The following is a 16598-nucleotide window of genomic DNA, read 5'->3' as shown; positions in this document are numbered from 1 at the left end:
AAGTGTTTTTCAGCCACTTGCATACAGAGAACAGTACACTCAGGGTGTGTGCAGGACCAAGTGTCTGTGTCAAACTCCTGTCCCAGTAGAACTGACCAGCAGAACCAGTCTGAAGGTCAGAGCCAAGAAGCCAGTCCCCAACAGGTCACCCAGAGCTGTGAGGTACGGGATGGAGAAGTTGTCTGGATCCAGTTTCCTTCGCCACAGCCATCGCACCATCAGGCTGGCCATGTAAAGCAAAATCATCACCTGGATAATGACAATGGATGGATATGAAAATTATAGTACGGGAGATTGATGTAAAACATACATTCTTGCAAAACTCAAAAGTCTCATATCAGTACAGTTTTTTTTCGCTGGCAGTATGAGAAAGAAAACTTGTATCTGTAATTCTGACCTGAAGCAGAGCTGCAGACAGGTAGCAGATGATGAAGGTGGGTGTCATGGCAGTGTGGCCTCCCTGCAGCAAGTGGATGGTGTAGAGGAAGAAGAGGTGACCCGGGACTACAAGAAGGACCAGGACTCTGGCTGATTTGGAGTTCACATCTAGATAAACATAGTAAGAGAAGTAGCAAGCTGCATTTTTCAGTTCTAAAAATACATTATTGTGTTCATTAGCAGCCCTAGAGGTTGTAGACTGCGTTCTGTTTTCAGTGAAGCATTTCTATTTTTTTAAGATTATTTTTCTGGCTCCGTTGCCTGTAATATTGTGCAGCTAAAGATTGATTGAAGTCGGGGAGAGACATGCAGCAAAGGATCACAGGTCAGGATTGAACTCTGGTTCACTACAGTGAGGACTTTCAGCACAATATATGGGGTCTCTGCTCTAACCACTGAGCCAGTCGCCTTTTTTCACAAGAATCAATTTCCCGCAGACTGGTGTGAGATCATAGAAGTCCCTCAATCAATCAATCAATATTTGACCAGGTAAAAAACTAATTGAGATTTAAAACCTCTTTTAAAAGAGTGATCTGGCCAAGACGGCTGCACAAACACACAAATAAAATATGATCACACACTACAGGAAAACTAGAGTGGGATTACATGATTACACAGTGCAATAACAATATCCACTCACTCATATTCAACCACTAATCCGGGGTCGGGTCGCGGGGGCAGCAGCTCTAGCAGGGGACCCCAGACTTCCCTTTCCCGAGCCACATTAACCAGCTCTAACTGGGGGATCCCAAGGCGTTCCCAGGCCAGTGTGGGGATATAAACTCTCCACCTGGTCCTGGGTCTTCCCCGAGGCCTCCTCCCAGCTGGACGTGCCTGGAACACCTCCCTAGGGAGGCGCCCAGGGGGCATCCTTACTAGATGTTCGAACCACCTCAACTGGCTCATTTCAACGCAAAGGAGCAGCGACTTTACTCTAAGATCCCCACGGATGGCTGAACTTCTCACCCTATCTCTAAGGGAGACTCTAGCCACCCTCCTGCCGAGGATCCGGACACAGTTCTCGCTTTGGGTGTACAGAGATCGGATGGCCCACAGAAGTGACCCCTCACCCCATACTCCCGCAGCACCTCCCACAGTATCTCCCTGGGGATCCGGTCATATGCTTTCTCCAGATCCACAAAGCACATGTAGACTGGATGGGCATACTCCCAGGCCCCCTCCAGGATCTTGCAAGAGTGAAGAGCTGGTCCGTTGTTCCACGTCCGGGACGGAAACCGCATTGTTCCTCTTCAATCTGAGGTTCGACTATAGGACGAACCCTCCCTTCCAGCACCTTGGAGTAGACTTTACCAGGAAGGTAGTGTGATACCCTAATAATTGGCAAACACTTTCTGGTCCCACTTTTTGAACAGGAGAACTCCTCCCACACCCGCGGCTTTGCCTTTGACACGGCAGAAGCTGCAGCCCTTTTGGCCTGTCGGTAACTTGCAACTGTCTCCGGAGTCTACCGGGATATGTTATCGCTTCTTCAGTCGGACAGCTTCTCTGACCACCGGTGTCCACTACGGTGTTAGAGCTAATCAGTGTTAGCCACATCTGGCTGTTACTGACTCTCCTGGATTTCTCCATTTATGGTTGTTTCATGAAAAAAACTGTCTCGATGGCTAATTTGATGTATGTAAGTGCTGACCATGGGATGATTTCTCGCCGTAATTATACTTTAAGAACGAATCAGAATAATTTACTGAGTTAACTCAACTCCCACTGCATCCGTAATGTTAACTGATTTAAAGTCAGTAACTGTTAGAGGTAAGAGTAAGTTAGAGGAACATAATAACAAACACATTATGAAACAAGAGCCACCAGTGTGGTTTAATGAGTGACCTTGTAAACCACTGTATGCTTGCGTGTGAACATGATACGTGTTGTTTGTTAATGTATTAATTTTTTATATGTTAAAAGTAGTGAAGCATTTTTTTTCTTTGGTTTGGAGTCAAAAAACAATGATTGTGTGTTTAATATTTGTGTACTTTAATCTGTTGCCTGCTGTAGTGTGTTCATGTTAAATAAAAAGTACATGCATGTAACTGCTTTGTGGTCAAATTTTAATGTCAGTGTTAATATTTTGAATAATACAATAGATTAGAGAGTTCCTTGTGCAATTATTTCTTGATGAATCATTTCTAAAGGAGGGCTTTAAATGGTGTATTTCTCTCTGTATCTGACCTGAGGAGCAGAGGGTGGCACAGGGTCCAGGACAGTTCACACTCATTATATATGGAAGAGCTTCGGGAACGCTCCAGTAGTGGAGGTACGTGGACATCCTGCTGGCCTGGATGGCCACCAAATTTCCACCTACACCTGCATTGATATAGAAAAGTGGAGCACTGATCAACTCCACAATAAAACTAGGAACAAGCACACCATGGATTTTCAAGATTGGACTGAACATTGTTGCGTCAAACGTGAAGATGTTTGCTGTTTATTTTGCTGTCTGAGACAAAAAAACATAATGAATTCCAGTTACTAAAAATGTTTTTCATTTTGCTTTTTACACTATGTTTTCATATTTGTCATGTTACAGCCATATACTGTAAGAAGCTGAGCACTTACTGTACACTATCAAAGGAAACACTCTTGGAAAAAGGATCCAAACTGTTATTGTGCCTGAAATCTATTCAGCAGTTGACTCGAATCACACGATCCTGGGGGATTTTTTCTCTGAAGGCTTGGAAAAGGCAGTCGGATGTTGTGCCATATTCATTGTAACGCTGCTCTCTTCTCAGACTCGTTTTATTGGGAGCAGAACAACACCTCTTGGATCATTTAGAGAAAACAGGAGGAATGTTTCTGGCAGTGGTGCAAAGAAACATTAACTCAAGTGTTGTACTGAAGTACAAATTTGAAATGTACTTTATTTTAGTATTTCCATTTTCTACCAATTTTTACTTCTACAGCACTGAAATATTCTACTTTTCACTGCACATTAGGTAAAAGTCACTAGCTGATTAATGTTTACATAAAGAGTTATGATATTCTTGTGTTATACAGTATAATATGATGCCATACTTTAAGCTACCGAGTAAGTAGAATCTAAAATTCTCTCCACACTGAAGGACTACAACCCTTAAATGCATGTATGTGTTTGTGAGAACTGCACAATAATATACCAATCTGAAAGAAGCCATTCTGCATAATGAATTCTTTAATATTGGACACTTAAAGTACATTTAGCTGAAGTAAAACTAAGAGTTCAGGACTTTTACTCGGGAGAATTTTTAGACTGGTATTTCTACTTCAGCTTCAACCCTGGTTTCTGGCCAACAGGCTGCTGAATTGTGATGCAAATGCACTTCCTGTACGGGGGTGGCGATATATGAGTCTTTGAACACCAAGGCTGGCAGAGATGCTGTGCAAACAGGAGCCAGTGAATGCATAGTTGGCATTCTGATCAGGCTTGTGGTTTATGTAAAGGCCGTTGTTATTCCTCTCTACTTAGCATGCTACTATGTGGGCAACGCACTCTGTCAGTGAAGATCTGGCCCTGAGGCTCCTCTGATGGGGAGGAGACTGCCCAACTCCAGCAGCACTTTAATACCTCATGATTGAATAATAGCTCAGATTTGAGGCCCTTTTACATAATAATGAGATCAGCTGCTGGGCGTCTGCATGCTCCAACAATTCCCACATTACATCAGTTGACATTAGTGATAATGAAGCTAATTATGAAGCTACCTTCAAAGATTTTAAACCATCACTCCAAATCCCAGCTCTGCTTATTCTGCAAAACAAGTCAATGTTCATTTTCTTGGCTAGAGCATGTGGAAGAAATTTAGAAAATTGTTTCCGCTTCAATTAAGGGGATTATATGCTTAATAATTATTATTTTAGGTCAAATAAATCAAAATTATCCTAATTTTATCATTCAAGGCCACTAAAGTAAGGATCATGTCTGAGAAAGTGATAACTAAACACATGCAATCCTGCTAAAATTCATGCAGTGGCAGAATAAGTACTTAGATACTGAAATGTAATTGGTTTAGTAATATCACAATACAACAATACCACTATAAAATACTAAAGGTCGTATAGTCGCGTACGACTCGCACAGGCTAAAGCCAGATCAACACCTTCAGACTGTACAACCAGTTTTAACATCTCCCTCGACCAGGTGAGAAAGGAGTAAGACAGGCTTCACCTTGGAAACCCTTTGCCCAGATATCATCAAGGGTACTGAAGGGTTGTGAGAGCCAGCTGTGTGGAGTCCTGCAGCACCTTTTCACCATGAGCCTACAGCACCAAAGAGTCCCAGAGCTATGGAAAACATCATGCCTGGTCCCAGGCCGTGAGAAAATACACACCACTGCAGTGGATGACTACAGGCCCATACCTCTGTCCTCCGGTGTGCCAGAACCAACCTCTCTATGACCTTCAAAGAGAGGTTGGTTCTGGCACACCGGAGGACACAGGTACGTGCAGCCCAGGACCCTCTGCAGTTCGCTTACCAGCCCCATGTCAGAGTCAATTATATACCTGCTGCAAAGGGCCTACTCCTCCTTGGACAAACCCAACACCACGGTTCGCATCACTTTCTTTGACTTTTGATCAACACCATCCAGCTGAGCCAAGGCTGCTGAGTGAAAAGTTGGAGAGAATGGACGTGGATACTCCTCTCATCGCCTGACTCACCGACTATCTGACTGGCAGACCACAGTCTGTGAGATTACAGAGCTGTGCGTCTGGCCGTCTGATAAGTAACACCGGGGCCCCCCAGGGAACTGTTCTCTCTCCATTCCTCTTCACCACCTACACTGCAGACTTTAAGTGCTGTTCCAACTATGGCCGTGTCACCTGAGTACTTTTGCAGGTGACACGGCCATAGTTGGGTGTGATGAGGAGGAACAGGAGGAGGAGTACAGGAACCTGGTGGTTGACTTTGTGAGGTGGTGTGGGGAGAACCACCTACAGCTGAACATTGAAAAAACCAAGGAGATGGTGGTTAACTTCGGCCGTACTAACACATCACCACTGCCGATCTCCATCTCAGGAACAGATGTGGAGCAGGAAACATCATATAAGTACCTCGCTGTGAACCTTGACTGCAAGCTGCAGTGGTCCCAGTAAAGAGTTACTGTACAAAAAAGGCATGAGAAGGCTTTACTTTGTCCGCAAACTCAGGTCTTTTAACATCTGCAGTAGGATGCTTCAAATGTCCTACCAGTCGGTAGTGGCAAGCACTATCTTCTTTGCAGTGGTGTGCTGGGGTGCGGGAATAAAGGCGAAGGACTCTAATCAAAATCAATCGTGGGGACCAAGCTGGCTCCACTGGAAGACGTGGTGAGACATAAAATGCTGTAGAAGATCAAATCCATCATGGATAATGTCTCCCACCCCCTCCACAGCACCCTGGACGGACTGAGGAGCTGCCACTGACAAAGACTCCTTTAGCCTAGGTGCACACGGGAGTGCTACGGCGCTTCCTTTCTGCCTGAGGCCATCAGGCTTTATAACACACATGTAGCCTCCAGACCTGTGCATTCCAGCTTACCAAATTTTTAATCAATGAATGTTGTGTGTGTGTGCCTAGAGTATTTATTCTGTCTGTTTTTAAATATATAGTGTTTTTGTTTTTTACTGTTATGTTGTGTTGGGACAAACCCAATTTCCCTCCTCGGGGGATCAATGAAGTTGATCCCCCGAGGCTACAGGGCAATTCAATTCAAATCAAAATGTTATTTGCCATGCTCATCTTTCTGATTGCCGGCCAGTCAAACATCGTTCATAGGACGAGGAATTCACTGTAGGAATGATTTGACTTCCAAAAAACACACATACACAAGGATTATAATTCTAGAGATTTGCCTGCTTTTGTTGTTTTTGTCTATAGCGCTATAGTCCTCTCTGTGAAATAATGTATCCTTAAATTCCTTGGATGACACAATATAAGCTTTGTGTTCTTTGAGGTCATTAAAATGTGTCTGTTGCCAGAATTAGAAAATCATGGCAGATGGATTTCTATTCCTCTAGCATTAATTGAAATAAACAAGTCCGGGTTATGTTTACAAATTTGTCCTGGATCATACCGAGTGGATGTATTTGTATTTTAGGAAAATTAGTGGTCTGAGAACATTAAACCAGTTGATGATTTATTCAGAAGGACAAATACATGTATAACCTGGCGATTTGCGCCATTTATCAATCTGCTCTGCTCCTCAAGCTACAGCCATACAGAAAAATGGCCATGATTGCCAGAATTGTGTGCTCTGTCTGGATAACTGCAGCGTCACTTGATACAAAAACATTCGGCAGAGGCCCGAAAAAATGGCAGACTTCTTCAGACGTTAAGAAAAGCATTTGGTCAGGCTACCTGCTGCATTCACACAGCAAGCTACCGTTCCCGAGTTGGCCATGAAGGCCTCATTTATAAAGATGATGTGTGAAATATTTAGTAGCATTGTCAGTGGGTTTGCAAAGAGGGGGCCCGGCCAGAAGCCAATGCTGTTCTGGGGCCTGGAAAAGTTTAGGGAACCCACGGTGGTGTAGTGGTTAGCACTGTCCCCTCACAGCAAGAAGGTTACAAGTTCTCATCCCGGCCGGAGTTTGCATGTTCTCCCTGTGTCTGCGTTGGTTTTCTCCGGGTTCTCCGGTTTCCTCCCACAGTCCAAAGACATGCACGTGTTAGGTTCATTGATTACTCTAAGAATAGCCCTTAGGTGTGAATGGTTGTCTGTCTCTGTTCGTCTCTATGTGCCCTGCGATAAACTGGCGTCCTGTCCAGGGTGTACCCCGCCTCACACCCGATGTCAGCTGGGATCCAGCCCCCCTGCGACCCCGACCCCGGGATAAGCGGTTGAAGATGAATGAATGGCCTAGTCTAACGTGTTATTATTTCCAAATCAGTAGTCAGATTAAAGTTACTTATGTAAGTTACTGTGCGTGATGGATCCACTTCTTCATTCTCTATATTCTTTTGAGTTGTATTTGCTCTGACAAGACGTCTTCCTCCAGTCGGGTTATCATGGTTAAAATGCTTAACCTAACCATGTTTAGAATAATATGCCAATAGTAGCAGGATGTACCAAAAGTCTTCCATTCAAAATGGGTCGGCTACATTTTATATCCAGTTTAGTTTGGCTCTGGTGAAGACAGGGATACTTGAAAGCAAATGAGCATTTGTTTGGTTGTTGATGAACGACAGAATTCCACTTTCGGCCTTTTTAGCATTTTATTCTTCACAGGCTGCGGCAAACCAGTGAAGACGGGGCAGCAGTAGCTCAGTCCATAAGTGACTTGACCGGGAACTGTAGGGTCGCTGGTTCAAGTCACTGTGTGGACCATGAATGGAGTGTGGACCCCCCATCTGCTCGGGGCGCTGGTCACTGGCAGCCCCCTCGCTCTAACATCTCTCCTTAATTGCATGTATATAGGTCCTGTCTGTGCATGTGTGTGTATTTCGGGGCTTGTGTGTGTAACATGATTAATAATAAGCATGAAAAAATTCTAATTCCCCGTTGCGGGATAAATAAAGTAATTTTTCTTCCTCTTCTGTATTTCATATTTCAGGCCTATCAGAATACTTATGACCACAAACAGACAATATTAATACATTGAATATATTTTTACATCGAGTTAAGTAATTCGTTAGGTATTTTGGCTTTCATTTGTCATTTTTTATTTATAATCTATTTATTTCAAGTTCGGGACCCTTCACAATTAGACATTTATATTATACAACAAGAGGAGATACTGTATAGCATGTCAGGCTGTAGCTGTTTGCTATTTTCCACCCACATTAACAGAAAACTGAGTCAAGGGAAAGGGAAGTTTGGGGTCCCCTGCCCCCGCGACCCGACCCCGGATAAGCGGATGAAGATGAGATGAGATGATTCAACCACCTTAAAAACATATCTTTTCTGAAACCATGCACCCTAAGTTGTCGTTCAACATGAACTGTTACATTTTCCATTTCAAACTCTTCCCCAAATGTTGTGAAAATCATCTGGTGTAAGAAGGAGGCCTATCTTTATCTGATCTGATTCTGGTTCTGATAACAGCTGATTTTATGGATCTTCTTTATCTCAGCTACTTTGATTAGAGGAAAAACAATCATTGTTAATCAATTACTTTGCAATTTAGGAGAAATAGGGTGAGAGAAACTGCTTTACGAATGTTAAGGGCAGTGTCCTCGTTTTAGTTTATCAAAGACAAAAACACGACAGGACTTGGAGGTTTTTACGTCTCTGAATTAAAAATGTCCCCGGATTCTTGTCACCTTAACTTATTAGATCATAGTTTAAAAAGTAGTCATGCATCATATTTTTGAAGCTATCATATAATTCATGTAAAAACATAAAGAACCATTGGGTACCCACACAGATGTTTCTATTTGCCTAATTACAGCTGTGCTTGATTGACAGCTCCCTCACCCTTCTGCAGGGCAACTCACCTAGTTTTCATCCTTATTAGTACATAGAGTTTGGTGAAATCATAATCCCTCGCACATCTCCATCCAGTTTTCACCTGAGGAAAACACCTGTGTGGGTGTTCAAAGCCTTCATTTGGTAATAATAGCCGTCATATAACTGCTCTGACTTGTTCTCTTGCACCACCAACAGATCAATGTTTCCACTAATCCTGTGAACAATCTCCACATTTACACAAGAAAGGAGATAATTATCCCCCACTTGCCTTCCCTTAATTCACCTTTATGAATGAATAATATATTTAAATATATATTATTTCTATTTATTAATTTATAAAAACGTACTCTTCACTTGTATGACCACTGATACGGAAGCAAAACTTTACATTTCTATAAGCAATTCAATACCAAATTGGTATTTAATTTTCACGTATGAAGTGTTTATACTGCTTTTTATGCACTGCTTATACATGATGCATAGAGTGTTTAAAGTGAAGTGTTGAGTGGAGTTCATCACTCACCATTGATGACTGGAGTGAACACCGCCATGCCTTCGAAGTTTGGATTGCTCACTGTCTTATCCAGGATCAGACCACCAATGCTGGGGAAAAGACAGCATATGTAAGTCTAAGTGGGTAAAACGTTGCTGGAACCTGTGGTAGAGACGGCGTCACACAACGTATTCTCATCAACAGGACGGCTCACCTGCTAATGGACATGGCCAAAATGACTGGCTGCCAGCCTGACTTTAGGACCTCGCTGATCGGTGGAGAACGACGGGCAATGATGACCCACACTGGGATAAGGAGCAGGAAGAAGCCACACACTGCAGGAGGTATATACCACATATCTGGAGAGCAACAAGGCACAGAGTACATCTGTAAAAATCTTTGATACACTCTTCATATAATATAGAAATTGGTGTTTGAATAGAAACACCAACCAGATATTTTGACCATAATGATGAAGTCTTTACTGCTTCTGTCTGTCAAAAAAACACTATGCTGCCCTCGTCTGGCCAAATAATCCTCAATTACCAAAACACTGTTGCTATGCAGTTGAATTTTACTCTTTTGAATCACAGGAAAGGATTTTAAATAGGTTTCACTCAAATTGATCAACAAAATAGTGTTGATGCAATTAAACCAATACAATCATTTTACAAACAGGCACTTAAAATAATGGATCAGAAACTTGTTAGATGGCACCATCGCCACAATCCCCAAGAAACATAATTTGCTGGGTTTTGAAAGCTTTGTAAGCTTTTCATTGTCATGGTTATTATCTAGTGTGTGGACAGCCTTTCTTGAGAAGTAACAAACAGTAGCATCAGAACTAGGGGTGCAACAAGGGGATATTGTATAACAGCGAATGGTCAGCAAACATTATGACAATCATCCTTCAGAGTGTTAGGCACCCAACCAGATTACAATACAACCGAACATCAAAACATTGACAGAGCTCAAGGTTTTTTAACACACAAGTAAAACAATGGTTGAAACTGAAAAACCCTCTGTGAACGCTGACCCTTAAACACAGGGCAAGTACACACGCACACACATTACTTGTTGTCCTTGTTTTTGTCATAATGTCTGTTTGATGTTCTGGATTGTAACATGTGTATTGTTTTTAACTTTGCTTGTGTAACTGTTATTAAAGGCCTAACCAGGGACATGGGTTGCAAATTAGTCTTGACTAGAAACCAGTGAGCATGGCACCTATTTTATATTTTATATTTTATATGAAGCAATGTACAATGTGTTTGTCCCTGCTCAATAAACTTCTTATCTAATGCATGTCACTGGTGCAGGAAAACAGTGCACTGATAGTGACCCGTGTGGCGTTTGTGATGTAATGTGTGACCTCTGACCTCTGTAACAGAAGAAGAGGCTGCTGACACCAGCAAGCAGTGACAGAGTGATGAGGTCTCCGAGGCTGGCAGCGATGGGTGTGGCCACATTATCTGGGTTGATGCCCACTTTCCTGGATCCAATAATCACCGCCACCATCACCAGACCTGAAAAAGCACGAGATGAAGAAAGGGAAACAACATCTAAGCTTATAAACTCTCTACAGTACGTGTGCAGCCGCTCATTCCTCTGCAGTAGTTAGTGCCTTTGTCTGACCTAGAGACAGTGCAGCGACAAAAGCAGTAGTGACGCTGCTGGCACAGAGGACAGCAGCCTGGATAACATCCACTCTCCCCCTGGTCAGACCCCCGAGTCCCACGGCTGCAACAGCTGCCAGGAAGCCCACAACTGTGGCCTGGACCTGGAGACGAAGGACAGAGCAGATGGATTTAAGTCTCATTTATCCACCCATATATCTCATTATATGTCTATGCTAAATAATGAAAGAGAGGCATGGGAAAATAGAAAAGCAGGGGAAAAAATGCAGCGCAAGACTCAATTATATGGGATCTATATGCTCCAATATCTTATCATAGCTACTACTCCAACTGTTATGTGTATATATCGGCTGAGATGCATTAGTGAAGTGAGAAGGCCATTAAAGGCGTGATAAGGCTTTGAATTGAATTGTCTCAAAGCCAGCCGAGTGACGGAGTGTGTCATTAATAGGATGGACAGTGTGTGGCGGGGCAGAGTGTCACCTGAATGAGAGCCAGATTACAGAAAACCATCCTCCACTGCTGCTGAGCCTCATCCATCTGCCCTGTGTTGGCCTGTGGATGAAAACAGGTTCACGTGATCGCATTTTTCAATCACACGGTAGCTGTTCTCAAGGGTCACCATGCATGTATTATTGCATTTCCGCTGTTTGTCAACACCATGTCACGCTTACCCTGACAAATGTCCCGACTGGCTGACAGCGTGCAGCTGATGAGTAACTGACCCTGGTCTGTCAAAACTGCGGGAATGTTATGTTGCTTTCCATCATTTTTAAAGAATTGCCCTGTAGCCTGACAGAAAGAGAGAGATTGCCCCTCATTTCACTTCCTGCCACAACAAAAGAGGCAACCAGTAGGATGTTCTGATTACCACCTTCATTGCCTTTACTTATATTATTGGAGTATATTTCTCATTTATTTTATCCTATTATAGGATATTTTTGTTGACTTTATTCTATGGATGCATTGACTGTGAAATAACAATTTAGCTGACAGATGTTTCCAATGTTTTGTTGTCTTTTTTATTTAGTTTTTGTTGTTATTTATTCCCCTTTTGTGCCAGAGAAACAAATAAATCTTTATTATACAATTAACTGAACTGCTGTAAAGGCATCCATCCCATCATTACACTGTCTTTGAATGAGCACAGATTCAATCATACAACCTTTTTATTCTCATTCATCTTAAATCATCAAAATTGTGCTTTGGCAAAACATGTCAATGACCTGCTATTAAAGCTTATTGAATTGAATTGACTCATAAAGCTTACAGCGAGGACTTACGAGCCCTTAGCAATGTTGTTATTGTTAAAATGATGTTGTTCTGCTTAATGACGCTGCTATAGGCCTAGTCTGCCGGGGGGATAATACTGTTCCTGATACTCTGAGCTTCTCTCCTCTCTGTTTGTATCATTCATGTCTCATCAATGCATGTTACTAATTCAACTTCTTCCCCAGAGTTGTTTGTGCTTTGTCGTCTCACAGGTCTCTGCTGATGGTGGTGGTGCCTGCTGCCGTGGTCCTGCATGACGCTTCCTGCTGCTGTTATAATCTATTACCTTAGCTGTGCTTGTTTCTACTATTCTGCTGTATTAATAAGTCATATTCACATTACTATAGATATTATTATAGTTACTGGAAGTGTGTCTGTCTCTGTCTTTGTGTCTGTCTGTGTCTCTCTCTGTCCATCTGTCCCTCTTTTCTCTCTCTCTCTCTCCTTCTCTTCCTCTCTCCAGTGCAGACAGATGTGCGTCCTCCACAGAGCTGGGTCTGTCTGACGTTCCTGTCTGTTATAGGGAAGGTTTTCGTTGCCACCGTACTCTACGGGGGAATTGTTGGGTCTATGTAAAGCATAAATAAGTCATAGAGTGTGGTCTTTACCTACTAAAGTAAAGTGTCCTGAGATAACTGTTGTTATGATTTGGCACTATAAATAAAATTGAATTGAATTAAATTGAATTGAATTGATAATGAATTCATATTGATGGATGCTGAAGTCGCGGCTCCCCAAAGTGTGTGGTTCTCCATGTTTTGTTTGGAACTGGCTTTAAACTTGGCTGATGTTAGGAAGCTGGGAGGCAGAATAGTAGCATCACATTTTTGAGGACAAGTCACAAACTTAAAAGCCAACTTGTCTGGCAAGCTGATGCCAAGTGTGCGTGACACATCTACTAAAAACAACATAAAAATGTTTTCAGTAGTGGTATACATTTAAAACATTTGTCATCATCTCTTTAGGTGGGTGAGGCCTTTGTGTGTGTGTGTGTGTGTGTGTGTGTGGGTGTGTGTGTGTGTGTGTGTGTGTGTGTGTGTGTGTGTGTGTGTGTGTGTGTGTGTGTGTGTGTGTGTGTGTTTGTGTGTGTGTGTGTGTGTGTGTGTGTGTGTGTGTGAGAGAGAGAGAGAGAGAGAGAGAGAGCGTGTGTTTCCACTCACTGCTGTTGACAGTCTGGATGCCAATGTCATCTCCAGATTCCCCTTCAGCCCCACCAGGGCTGGCACCAAGATAAACACCTCTGAGATCTCTTTGAACACCTCCCAGTGCTGAAAAACACAGTAGAACAGTTGTTGTTTTTTAATGCACCTTCTGTCCCCAACCAGCCTGCACGCAGCAGGCAGCCCACAGATCAAATACATCACAGTGAAACCACCATTTCTCCTTTAAACCTGCTGTAACACAGAAGCCACAGAAAACTAATGTGAACTCATCACATTTAAAGTGTAATTCTGGCCCGAAATCCTCCCAATGCTCCCATTTTCGGCATTTACATCAAATGTTAGCATGCTAACAGGCTTTACTAATATGATAAACTAGGTAAGCATGTTGATATAAGCATCTATCTTGTCTTAAAAGTGTAATTCCAGCCAAAATCATCCCATGCTCTTTTTCGACATTACATCAAATAATCCATAGAGACAGTTTTTTCCGGGGACGTGGCTAACAGTGATTAGCTCGGGGCAGTAAGGTGAAGGCATTCAAACGTCTTTTTTAACCACTAATGCTGCTTAAAATAACAGCAAACCTCTGCAGCAGCATGAGAAGAGTCCCTACACACAAAACAAAGCACCAATGGGCTCCTTCCTTTGGGATTGACTTTGGTAATCCACTTGAATGGACTTTACTATGAGAGGAGCTGGTACAGGGGCCAGTAGGTAAACACTCTTTTAATAAACTCCGGGTTCACTAATTAAGTTCTTGGTGCTTCACCAACACAAGTCAAAACGTGTCAGTAGTAAATGATCTCTTGAGGCCTCCATCAAGGGCATTTTCACAATCAGCAGCCAACACTGAGAGATGTGATTGTTTTCTGCCAATTTATAGTGTTATTCTGTTTGTGCAGTTACACTTCCAGCCCGTCTAGTTATATCTGACCTTGACTTGACTGCTCCTGCACCTGTACAGAACATACAGGACACAGACGGGCAGACAGCTGTATCAGAAACTGACGCAGATACAACAGAGCTCTCTCGCTGTTTAACCTCTTGTACTGTATATACCTCCCCTGCAGCACGATATGACTGATGCCCTGAATTATGCAGCAGGTCAGCCTGCTGCTAGTCCAGACATAGAGAGCTGACAGATTCAGTTTCTTGTTAACTCTGGGAAGTAAAGGCACTCTTCAAATCAATCGATGCTCACTGGTCAAACAGTTCAGAATGTCTGAATGCTCCGCTGCATCTGAGGTTTGTGGTTAAAAACATGGTTACGACATGTTTAAATGTATAATAGGCTCCTATAAATAATATAAATAGGAAGTGTTTTCTTGATGACATTAAATAGCATGACTTTTAAAGCAACATTTAAAGTTTAAAGGTTGAATATGGAGATTGAGCAGAACAGTGCGATCAGCCTGCACCATGTCAAGTGATGAATCATACAGGGTAACGACTAATTTCAAAAAACAAGTATTGCAGAGGAGTTTGACTGACAGTTAGCGTTACAGCTAAGTAAACATGAAAGTTAGCTTACTGATCAAGGATAAATGTAGACATTTGGGCGTGCGTTTTAATGCCGTTGAACTCCTTTATCTCAGTCCATGGAGTGAATGTTTGGCCTATACTGACTCTGGTTTTTGCCCGTCTCCACTCACTCAGCTGCTGGGACAAAGAAGCAGCTGCAGGATTGGCAAACTCCATTTCACCAGTGCCATTCTACAGTAGCTGCACCCAACAACAGACAACCCTGGCAACCAGCAACGCCCAATACTATTGGTTGCTACAATGTAAACAGAACGTAACAGAAAGTCTTTGTTAAACCTGTCAAAAAAATGTTAAAATATTAATTCAGATTAATATTTATTTTTTATGGAAAAGGAATATTTTGATTCTGTTTCCTTCAAAATGCTCCATGGGCATATATATATATATATATATATATATATATATATATAATTAATAAAGATTCTACATATTCACCTTTAAGTTAAAAAAAACAACCTTAGTTGTTGCTATATCTATTCTTTTTTCTATGCACTGGTCATGCAAACACACTCACTTATATTTCATGTATGTAATTCAATGCCATATATTTAGTTTGCTTGAGTTCATGTTTATATTTATGTAGGCGCTGTCAAATCAAGTCAAATTCCTTATAATGGAAATTGCCTGGCAATAAACCTGATTCTGATTCTGATAAGTAGTCCTGACCACTTCGAACAAGTGGGAAGCTGGGCTGGAACTATACAGTCTATGAATTAGATTAGATTAATTAGATATTATGCTATTCTTCTGGGTCAGAGTTTTTAGACAAACACTGTTTGAAAGATTGCCTAATTGTCCCTCAAATAATATAATTTTAGCAAGTAAAGCTCAATAGATATCGGTAAATACTATCGTCTTTGTAAACAGTGTTGTTCTCAGTCACTACGGTGCTTTTTGTGTTGCAAGAATCTTCCATAACAAATAGACAACAGAGTCTTTACATCATTCTTTCTCACCACTACTGTACCTGAAGGGCAAATGAAACAAAGAACAGTGATAGTCATGAAAAAGTCACAAAACATAAAACAACACCTGTCTACTAATCCATTGTTTAGCATCAAATATACTTGTCTAGCATTTAATGTTAGAGCATAAACAACTGACGTCAGTAAATCACTTCAATCACAAGGTCTTATCGTCCATACTTGCACTACATCCATGACTATCCCAGCCGCCACCATGCCCATACCGGACACCAGGTACGGCAACAGGATCTGGGCCGCGATAGTCCACGAGCTCTCTGGCAGTAAGCCGTGGGCTAAACGGGTCAGTTTGCACGTGAAGCCCCTCAGCTTCTTCCCTTGGAAACGCAGTTCCAGAGAAAGATTGGTCACCACCATGGCTGGTCCTGTTAACTCTCCCCTGCTCTTCTACGCCACAAAAAGTCAAGTCAAGTTGATATGAGAAGGATGTAATGATCCATTTGGACAGAGGGAACACACACAGGCATCCTGTTTTGACTGTTCTCCAGTTGATCACAGGCTCAACAAGCTTGTGTTGCCTGTCACTCCAGCAGCGGCAGGGCAGCAACAAAAAGTACTTTTGCAAATGGTGAACTAGTCGGAGCTTTCATCCACTTCAATGGAGCACACACACATATTTAGACGCGCATACACACACACACACACACACACACACACACACACACACACACACACACACAAAGTCCACT

At 42.3% G+C, this 16598-nt stretch overlaps 1 protein-coding gene across 1 annotated transcript; it reads right to left on the bottom strand.

The window, feature by feature from the left end:
• Positions 1–69: 69 nt before the first annotated feature.
• LOC310965175 (solute carrier family 41 member 1-like) lies at positions 70–16266 on the bottom strand (the record flags this gene model as incomplete). Its single annotated transcript, XM_083938635.1, has 10 exons — positions 70–249; positions 398–546; positions 2626–2760; positions 9343–9422; positions 9527–9671; positions 10692–10838; positions 10948–11092; positions 11433–11504; positions 13382–13489; positions 16072–16266. 10 exons carry the CDS (start codon positions 16264–16266, stop codon positions 70–72), a joined length of 1356 nt encoding a protein of 451 aa, XP_083794761.1.
• Positions 16267–16598: the final 332 nt, after the last annotated feature.

The sequence above is a fragment of the Echiichthys vipera genome (assembly GCF_963691815.1).
Source record: "Echiichthys vipera genome assembly, chromosome: X".
Taxonomy (NCBI): domain Eukaryota; kingdom Metazoa; phylum Chordata; class Actinopteri; order Perciformes; family Trachinidae; genus Echiichthys; species Echiichthys vipera.
The sequence above is the reverse complement of the archived record's forward strand: the minus strand, read 5'-3'. Positions and strand labels throughout refer to the sequence as shown.